General features: G+C 31.2%; 1 protein-coding gene across 1 annotated transcript; it reads right to left on the minus strand.

Annotated features, from left to right (window-relative positions):
- Window positions 1-707: 707 nt before the first annotated feature.
- LOC107783901 (uncharacterized) lies at window positions 708-2,670 on the minus strand. Its single transcript, XM_016604925.2, has 3 exons — window positions 2,234-2,670; window positions 1,994-2,079; window positions 708-1,469 (listed from the first exon to the last, which is right to left on the minus strand). The coding sequence occupies exons 1-3, from the start codon at window positions 2,574-2,576 to the stop codon at window positions 1,161-1,163; spliced, it is 738 nt and encodes a 245-aa protein (XP_016460411.1). The 5' UTR covers window positions 2,577-2,670; the 3' UTR covers window positions 708-1,160.
- Between the last annotated feature and the right edge of the window lie 7,692 nt (window positions 2,671-10,362).

Here is a 10,362-nt window from a genome sequence, read left to right on the forward strand (position 1 = left end):
TAACATAAACTATATATTAAAATAGCCGCTTTCAATCAATTTATGTTTACATAAGTGACATACGCAAGAATTTTTATATGCGATTAAGCGGTATCAATATTTGGATAAGAGAATAAATAAATAAATTTTTTTAGCGGCAAGCAATGTCATTTTTTATATTTTATCCAATATTTTAATTTTATTTATTATTTATACATATAGATTACGAAAAATTATCGACGAAACGGTGTTACGTGACAAACAAATGTGCCCATGCCGCTATGTCCCTGGTAAGCATTCAAAGAAATAATTAATATTAAAAAGTGGAGTAATTTTCAAGGTTCCAAATTAGTAAAAGTACTGATCTGAAGAATAATTAAAATGGAGTTAGTTAACCTGTCCGACATGTCTACTCTTTAGGGTTCTCATTTCTTGAAAAAGCTTAATAGCCATGTGCTTTAATTTCATTTTCCTGATCACTTTTTCATTTGGTCCCTTGTGGTACTTTGCCAGTTTTGTTCATGATTTTGTGTGTGTGAATTGAGATAAAAAAAATAGTTATTTGTATTTGGTGTTTATGTCAAATTAAAAAATAAAAAAGGGTGGATCTAGAATAAGTTATGAGTTCATTTGAATTCAATAGTAAAAAACTCGCTTACAAATACATATCTAGAACAAAATTAGATATAAAGAGAAAGACTTTCAAATCCAAACACACAAAAAAAAGGTAGTCTGATGCACTAAACTTATGCTATATGCGGGATCCGGGGAATTGGGCTGAACTATAAGGATTTATTGCACGTAGCCTTAATGCAAGAAGTTGTTTGCACTGCTGGTCACATGTCATAACTTTATCAATTACGCCTAGCTATTTCCGAACACACACAGTTTAAATTTGGGATCCGCATGTAAATCCGTTAAGCAATTTTGATCTCTCTTTTGCTCTCATTTTACAATTTTGAACTTGTAAAATCTTTATTTTTTCATTTATTTTTTGGTTGAGAACTCATTACTGCTGGCATATGTAAAGCTTCAACAGAAAAAAAAGATCAGTTAATTTGACAGACAACATTGCCCAATAATAATTTTTGACTCACTAATAACTTTCCATTTCCCTTCCCAATCAATATAAGTTACTGTAATTATGAATTTACAAGAAGCATATTATGTAAATTTTGCAATTAAGCCAAAAGCCAAAAATCTTTTTGTCTTTTGGTGGTAATTAAGTATCCTCCAAGTTTCTTGCTTTTTCTCCTCACTGCAATTGCCATGCAACTAGCATTCTGAATACAGTACTCCACCACCCCACCGCCGCCGCCGCCGCCGCCGCCGACAGTCAGCCGACCGCCGGCCCACATCATAATCAACCGCCACGCCATGAATCTTTTTTTCTGCCCTAAGACCAGAAGTGACACTTCTTGTTTCTTGGCCTCTTCTACTATTACAGGACCTTTCTCTTTCCCTTGTGCCACTGCCACTTCCACTTGAACCTGTTCACCAAAGTAGGTTAAAATAAAAATAATATATATATATTTAATGACCGTGTAAAATTTATTTATGTTATTAGTGTAAGTTAACTTGTTATTGCTAATTGCTTTACTTTTGTAGATAGCAAGCTTCATTTATCACGGCAATAGACAGCTTTAAGTTCTATATATTAACTATGTGAAAAATATTTACAATCAGGCAATTCTAATGAAAAGGATACATATACTAGATAGCTCCATTTAATAAATAGTTATTGATAATATATAACAAATTATCATACTAAGTAACTTGTTAGAACATGTTAAATTATGCTCGTTGTGCAAAAATAAATTACACTATTAATGCATAGCTCATATCCTAAATATTTTTAAGCGACTTGATTGCGTAAAAATCAATACGCAGAATTAAGTTAAGACTTAAAATAAAAGAAATAAAGAAAAGAAACAATAAGAAGAAGAAGATAAGAATATTATCTTATTAAAAGCATAATTTCTATTTAAAACAGCAAATTGATGAGATGACACACCTCAGGTCTTTTCAGCTTGCAAGTATTCTTCATGGAAGCAAGAAACTCAAAAATTCTTGGATTTATTTCCTTTTTAGAATCTTCATCTGAAAAAAAATGAAAAAAAAACCACAAAAGTATGAGAACTTCCCTTTATGTATTAGCTAGCTCCATATATAAAAAATCACTACAAAATAAATAAGATAAAATAGTAATTATTAAGAATGATAACAAGAAGGGGAAAAAGGCAAAAGAGTAAACCTTGTTTAGCAGAAGACTTAGTAAAATAGAGAAGAACAAGTAAGTCATGGCTCTGAACAGTATGAGTTAATGCCCATTGCAATGCATTCTTGGATTCAAGGCTAGAATCAACTACAATCATGATTTTCCGGCCAATTATCGGTGTCGATTTCGCGATATCACCGGTGTTTTTTCCCTCAACCATGGTTGATGAGGTATCTTTTTTCTCTTCATGATCATCACATTCAACTTTCTTAGCTAAATTCTCATTGTTTTTGGCTTGTATAGGTGGTGAACGAATTTGAACATGAGGCCTAATTCTATTTAGGCAAAAACTTGGCATTCTAGCTCCAGTTCTACCCATCTTTTTCTGAACTAATGTGATGAAATTAGTTCAAGGATTGATACTTATAATAAGAGAGAAAAAAGAATGTGATAATAATCATGAGGTAGTTGGAGAAGAAATGAGTGCATAAAAAAAATACTCCACCCGTCTCATTAATTTTTGTAAACGTGCTTGATAGAAGAAACCACCTCTCTCGCAGAATTACAGGGTAAATTTGCGTACAATAGACCCTTTTAGTCCGGTTCTTTCCCAGACCCTAGCTCGCGCATAGCGGGAACTTAGAGCACCGAACTGTCCTTCTTTGTTTTATCGAATCCAGAACTTGACAAAGAAATAAAAACTTTTGAAACTCATCGTAATCTAAAAGATGCAATAAATATTTTTTTGTAGCTATGTTTGAGCCTTTTTTGAGGGTTTTGTTTTATACATTTCTTACTCGGCATATAAAGAAAGTTCACTTACCATAAATAGATAAATTTAAAGTTAAATTATCTTTAAATATAAAAGAGATTTATTCTTAAGACAGATTAAAAAAAAAGTATTTCACATCAAATAGGATAAAAAAAGAAGTAATTAATAGGAGTAATTAAAGTATGGTCTCTCTCTTTTATATTTTGTTATTGCAATGACTAAGCCAGCTTCTAGTATGATGAGACGTTGGGCCATGACAAACTTTTTAATCTTATGCTGTGTACCTTTTTTTCCTTCTTTTTTGATATAATCATTTTATCAACTTTGTTACCTTTAATTTGTTCCTTAGAGGGACTGTGGGACTGGTTTAGAACGTGAGTGTCATGAAGATGTAGGACCTTTTCTTCATCCTCAGGATTATTAAGTGTAACAGCTGCTAATACTTTATTGGCTACTTTGCCTTGCATCTCTTATGGATTAGTTAGGATGCTTTATAATTGGCCCCGTTAAATGTTTTTTTTTTTAACCATTCGGTATTCGAAGCCTACGACTCCTATTAATTCGAATTTAGGTGTAAATCATTCCTTCTAAAATATTTTCAATTTACATGTTTCAAATCTAAAATTTTTAGTTAAGGATAAGGAGATCTCGACTAATCCCTCGTACCAATTGGTGGTACGTTTAAATTTTTCTTTCCTTTTCTTTTATAGTGCAATGATAGAATGATCTATCATGATTTTTCATTTTTACAATCCAACCATATATTTATTGATCGTGAAAAGATCTTTTGGATTATCGGTATAATTTAACCTACTATATAAAAAATGTCAATTTTTTAAAGTTGTCGATCAATATCAATTAAAAATAAATTGTTATTTGCAATTACCTTATAAGTGATATATTGTTTCATTTCCTCACTCTTCCAGTTTTGATTAAACGCTCTTCTTCGAATGTGAGCTGTTCTTTATCTTGATGTTGTGAGAGCTTCTCGTCCTTGAGTATGATCACTCCTATCCATTATTGGGTTTATAAGTGGTCCTGTTGAATTAGTTGCACATGAGTATGGTCTTTTTGGGCCCGGGTTCCCTTAACCAAAATTTTACGTGAATAGTTAGGAGGAAAGAAAGAACGGTAGATAATAATAAGAAAAAGTGCGACGTCTAGACGGGCAGAATGGATGAGCAAAAGTTGTCATGCAATGGAATAAGGAATACCCTCGCCTCATGTAAGACAACTAAAATAATGTTTGAATAATTTCATAGACCTCCCCTTAGGTTTGGCCTCATTACACTAATATCCTAAATAACAAGGGAAACCAGTATGATGAGGAGAGGTCTCTGAAATTATTCGTATTTTTTAAACTATCAGTGGCTTAGAATTTAACTAAACTCACTAATTTTAAATTTGTTTTGATGACTGCGTTATAAGCTGAATGACCCAACTCTGCAATTCAAGAACATTTTATAAATCTTGTCGGCAACTCAAGATTTATGTGTTTTTAATTTATGTTTACTTAAGTATAACTATACAATCCCATGGATGCCATTTGACACTAATCATATGTATGTTTTAACGGATACCATTAAAAATAATTAAAAGGAGCGTATATAAATCATTTCTTTCTTGCGCATGGTTTTGTATTATAAATAATTTGGCCAGCTTTTGTGAATCCTTATCTGCTATATTTGGTGTTTCTTTTATACTAATGGAAAATTCTGGCTGGTATGAGAAGTGGGGTGGGATAATATAAGGGAGACAAAAGAACAATAAAAGGACATGGACATCAATATCCTTTACTTAAATTCTAAGCCACTATACCAGGTGTCCTACATAGGTATTCATTTATTTATCATCTTGTAGTAGTTTAGAAGGGAGCGTTGGAACAACGATAAAGTTGTTTTCGTGTGACATATATATCAAATGTTTGAATCGTAAAAGTAGCCATTAATATTTGTATTATGATATAGACTGTCTAAATCACATCCTTTAAGATCCGGCGTGCGAACGCGAGATGCCTTGTGTACTGAGCTACCGTTTTTATCATCTTAGTAGTATGAGCTATGAAGAGCCTCTAGCTTTAGATTTGAGTCACAATATATTTTTGGCAAACGAAAAAAAAAACAGTTACTCTGGTGCATCATCAAGGAAAAAGGGAAAAGTAGGAACAAAAAACAATGTTAATTAACAGTAATTATCACAAGCAAGATAGGTATACACACCATCCTAAAAATGATATGACAATCGTCAGAGCAATAAGGAAGTATATCGTGTACTTTTCACAGTCAAACCTATGATATGCATTAATGTTTGTTTTTGGGTCAATAAATTTTAGGGATTTGTTTCTTGGCCTATGTCACTGCAAGTTCAAGCGAATCCAGTAATTTTTATTTAAATTATGTATTTGCATTCGAAACTTAATAAAATATGAGATTATAATTAGTTGCGAGCTTAATAATTAAAACGAGCTACAAGTTTGATGTCAAATTCGAAACCCACGGTCTTTAAATTATGGCTCTGTCCTTGAGAATGTGCATACCATATAAATTCATACGTGCCCTATCATATAGTATAACATTTAAGCTTTAAATCCATTTCCGGTTCAGCAAAATCCTTGGATACTTAAAATCATTTGGTAGACCAAACAAAAGCGGAGAACAAGTCAGAAAAATTCTGAGAAGTCTTCCCACAATTTGGCAACCCAAAGTCATTGCTTGGAATATCAGGATCTTGACAAAATGTCCTATGATGAACTTAAAAGGTGATCAGACTGCGTTTGAGAAAACACACTTAGACAGGCAATTTCAACAAGAAAATAAGAAGACAGTCGCATTCAAAGCAACCGTAGCTGAATTAGAAAACGAAGAAGAAGAAGAAGAAAAAGAAGAAAAAGGAGGAGGAGGAGGCGGAGAACAAGATGAGAACATAGTTATGCTTTCCAAAGTCGTAACAAGCATGATGAAGAAAAATAGAAATAGCAGAAGAGGTAAATCGAATTTATATATAAATTATATGAATTTTTGAAATCATTTTGGATACCGCATATAAATAGTTTTGAAGCGGGCTAAAAGTGAAACCCCCCAGAAATATTCGATTGTTGGGCCATTTCTGTCGTGCTTTGCAATTTAGCCCAATGAAGCTGTCTCTTCCAGTCCAGCCCGTACTTGAGATATTACCCGATAACCGATACATGCATCCCTTTAGTCCTTGCTCCTTGAAATGGTTTGGTTTACAGATAAGAGAGTTATGGACAAGTGAGGTAAGGTATAATTAGGTAAGATATTAGTGTGATATCTATTTGGAAATTTTACGCCCTATAGAAAAGTTTAGTACCCTATTTATTTTAAATAAATATCATTTTAAAAAAATATATTATATAGCTACCTTTTACCCTTTATAACAAAATATCTAATTATAGGTATAACATACACTTAAGGCACCATATACGCTAATTAATATTTCTCTCTCCTTTTTCAGATTTTCTCTCACATAATCACGGTATATTTCACAAACCACGTTCTCTCTCTTTTTGCATACACTTTACTCTCTTTTCTCACAAAACCACGATTGTTGCCTCTGTTCGTTGCCCTAGTGGTTATAGTAAAGATTTCTTTTCTGGTTCGACTCGACGTGGCTGAAAAAGCCAATTTCTGGTTCGTTGCCCTAATGTGAAAATTTTGGATTTTTTTTTATTCTCTAGAATGGGTATGCAAATGCTACTGGAAAGTGAGAAAATCTGAACTTGGATTGGTTATTCTTGGATAAATACAGATAAAGAGAGTTTTATCCAAGATTTTTATCATGGCTTTGTACCTAGGGATTCTTGGATAAATACAGATGAAAATCTGAACTTGGATTGGTGAGTTTGATCATGGCTTCGTACCTGGGAGTTGCGAGGAGTGGTACAAAAGCTACGATGGTACTGATGTGTCAAAAGTAATGTACAGGATGTGTGGGAACAGTGAGATTCAGGGTTTTTGCTCGACGGCGAATTCGTCGAAAATTAGGGTTTGTTATTGAACAAAGAAGAAGGATTTTGGGGCTGAGCAACTTGTTTTTCTGTTAATATATTTCAATGTATTTTCAACGTATTATGCTGTGTTTTCATGTATTTCATTGCATTCATTGTCTTTTTTTTTTTCCATTGTAATTCAATATATTTCGTTGTATTCCATGTATTTCATTGAATTTACTGTCTTTTTTTCCATTGTATTTCAATGTATCCCGTTGTATTCTATGTATTTCATTGTATTCACTATCTCGCTATATGCCATGAATGTATTCATATGTTTTTTTAATTAATATAATTTATGTATTCAGATGTATTATATAATTTCTCTGAAGATTGCTATGCTTTTGGTGTATTTTTGGTTGAGAATCTTTTTTATAACTGAAAATACAAAATTTGTGTGTTATAATTGAGTTTGTTGAATTATATTAGAAATCTATTATGTTAATTGATTCACTTTCCGTTTTAAAAACAGTGTAATCCCCTATTTCACGCCGTGAATACAATCGAATACAATAATCTGTCCAACTGTAATACCACGTTTCACTCCATGAATACAGTCGAATACACTCGAATACAACAACTGATTAACTGGACTTCCCTGATTCACGCCTATTTTTGCTCATGTATTTATGAATACAATAGCTTAAATACATCAAATACATCTTATAACCACAGAAAAGGTATCTATAATCCGTAATATAGCAAATGATATCTATAGATGACTAATTACTACTAAAATGTAGTGCTTTATGAAAATTCCTCTATTTATTTTGATTGACTTCTCGGGATATTATTTGGATTAACAATTTCGATTTTTAGTATAGTAAGTATACCGAGTAAATTTTATGGATGGTCATTCAACTTTGTGTTTATTATCCTAAAGTCACTTTTTTTGTTACGTAAAAGTCATTAAACTTTGTGTGCATTACCCAAAAGTCACTTTTCTTTCTTATGTTACCCAAAACTTATTTTTATGCTTTAGTTATCACAATTTTTCCTTTGTCCAGATTTTATAAAACTTTCACCTGAAAAGTCTATTATGCCCTTGGCATTATAAATCTGCTCATTATATATATAATATTTTTACCTATGTATTTTACTTATAGTTAAAATAACTTGATATTATTTTATAATATATATGTATAAATAATTTTGTCATGGCACTCAATTAGTTTAATCATATTCAAACATGAACATATATTGAAACATAAAAACGACAAAAATATTTATTTAAAATAAAAAAATTAGTTAACAAATAATAATATTTTATAGTCAGTAAAACTTTAAAAAAAAAATTCAAATATATTTGTGTTAATATTAAGTATTTTAAAGCTTTTATCTGTTATTTTTTTTTTGAAAGTGTTAATTTGATACGTCAGTGTGCTAAATGTGGGTATTTTGTTTGTTTGATTAACGAATATAGCTTGACTGATAAATCTATGAACTTTAATTTTATAATTTTTGTTAAAAATATTTCGTTAGGTATGGTCAATAATATTGACTTGAGATTTATTCACAATAGTGTTACTAAAACAATTGATAATGCTATATCTATATATTGAAAATTAACGTTAAGGAAAAATTAAATGTCAAATATATTATAAAAATAATAAATCAAATAATATTAAGTTATTTTAATTATTAGTAAAATATATAGGTAAAAATATATTATATGTATATAATATAGAGGGTATTACATAGATGAGGAAAATTTATAATGTCAAGGGCATAATAGAATTTTTATGTGAAAGTTTATAAAATTTGGTCAAAGTGAATATTGCGATGACTAGAGCATAGTAACATAATTTTTGTGTAACAAAAGAAAGAAAAGTAATTTTTTGATAATGAATACAAAGTTTAATGACCTTTACGTGACAAAAAAAAATAATTTTAAGGTAATGAACGCAAAGTTGTATGATCATCCATAAAATTTACTTGGTATACTTACTATACAAAAAATCAAAATTAGTTAATCCAAATAATAATCCCAAGAAGTCAATCAAAATAAATATCAGATTAATATCTTACCTAATTATTGTCACGACCCGGAAACACCAAATATAGCAGATAAGGATTGATAAAGCTGGCCAAATTATTTATAATACAAAACCATGCGCTTGAAAGAAATGATTTATATATACGCTCCTCTTTAATTTTTTTTTATGGGAACTCAGTATCCGTTAAAACATACTCCTATATGATTAGTGTCAAATAGCATCAATGGGATTGTCAGGGATTGTGTAGTTATACTTAAATAAACATAGTTTTAAAACGTATAAATCTTGAGTTGCCGACAAGATTTAAAAAATGTTCTTGAATTGCAGAGTTGGGTCATTCAGCTTATAACGCAGTCATCAACACACATTTAAAATTAGTGAGTTTAATTAAATTCTAAGCCACTGATAGTTTAAAAAATACGAATAATTTGGAAGATCTCCCCTCAAGTTTGGCCTCATCACACTAGTTGCCCTTGTGATTTAGGATATTAGTGTGATTAGGCCAAACCTAAGGGGAGGTCTATAAAATTATCCGAACATAATTTTAGTTGTCTTACATGAGGCTATGACTATTCCTCACTCCATTGCATGATAACTTTTGCTCATCCATTTCGCTCGTGCAAATGCCGCGCCCTTTCTTATTATTATTATCTACAGGTCCTTTCTTTCCTCTTAACTATTCACGCAAAATCTTGGTTAAGGGAATCCCGGCTACAAAAAGACCATAGTCATGTGCAACTAATTCAACATAACCACTTATAAACTCAAGAGTGGATAAGAGCGATCATACTTAAGGACCAAAAGCTTTTGCAACATCAAGATAAAGAATAACTACTATTGAAAGAAGAACGTTTAAATCAAAGCTAGAAGAGTGAGGAAATGAAACAATATATCACTTATAAGGTAATTGCAAATAACCATTCATCTTTAATTGATATTGATCGACAACTTAAAAAAAGTTGACATATTTTATATAGTAGGTTAAATATTATACCGATAGTTTAAAAGATTTTTTCACAATCAATAAATATATGGTTGGATTGTAAAAATGAAAAATCTTGATAGATCATTCTATCATTGCACTTTAGAAGATCAAAATTTTAATTGTAGCTGAGACAGAAAATATTGGATTATCTCTTCCCATCTAATCAAACCTTAATGGACAGAATAACTGTGCTTAGGGGGGCAAATGTACTGTTTACAGTACAAGTTCGGGAGCTCAGTAGTGTTCGTGTATTTATCTTAACAAATTCATAGAATCCAAGAACCCCTTAGGGCTAGAATTCAGAAGTCCATAACTTCAAATCCTCGGTCCCTTTTGTCTATTCACCCAGTAGAATAGTAGAGGAGGTGCACGCAAGAATATACGTTTATTATTTGTCTTTTT

Source organism: Nicotiana tabacum, chromosome 20 (genome assembly GCF_000715075.1).
Source record: "Nicotiana tabacum cultivar K326 chromosome 20, ASM71507v2, whole genome shotgun sequence".
Lineage (NCBI taxonomy): Eukaryota > Viridiplantae > Streptophyta > Magnoliopsida > Solanales > Solanaceae > Nicotiana > Nicotiana tabacum.

What these genes read in the sequence shown, in the direction of transcription:
- LOC107783901 (XM_016604925.2), bottom strand. Translation starts at nt 2,576, where the DNA reads ATGGGTAGAACTGGAGCTAGAATGCCAAGTTTTTGCCTAAATAGAATT. An exon ending in TAAGTCTTCTGCTAAACAAG is followed by an intron (nt 2,080 to 2,233) that starts GTTTACTCTTTT and finishes ATTTTTTTTCAG; the next exon opens with ATGAAGATTCTAAAAAGGAA. An exon ending in GCAAGCTGAAAAGACCTGAG is followed by an intron (nt 1,470 to 1,993) that starts GTGTGTCATCTC and finishes TTTGGTGAACAG; the next exon opens with GTTCAAGTGGAAGTGGCAGT.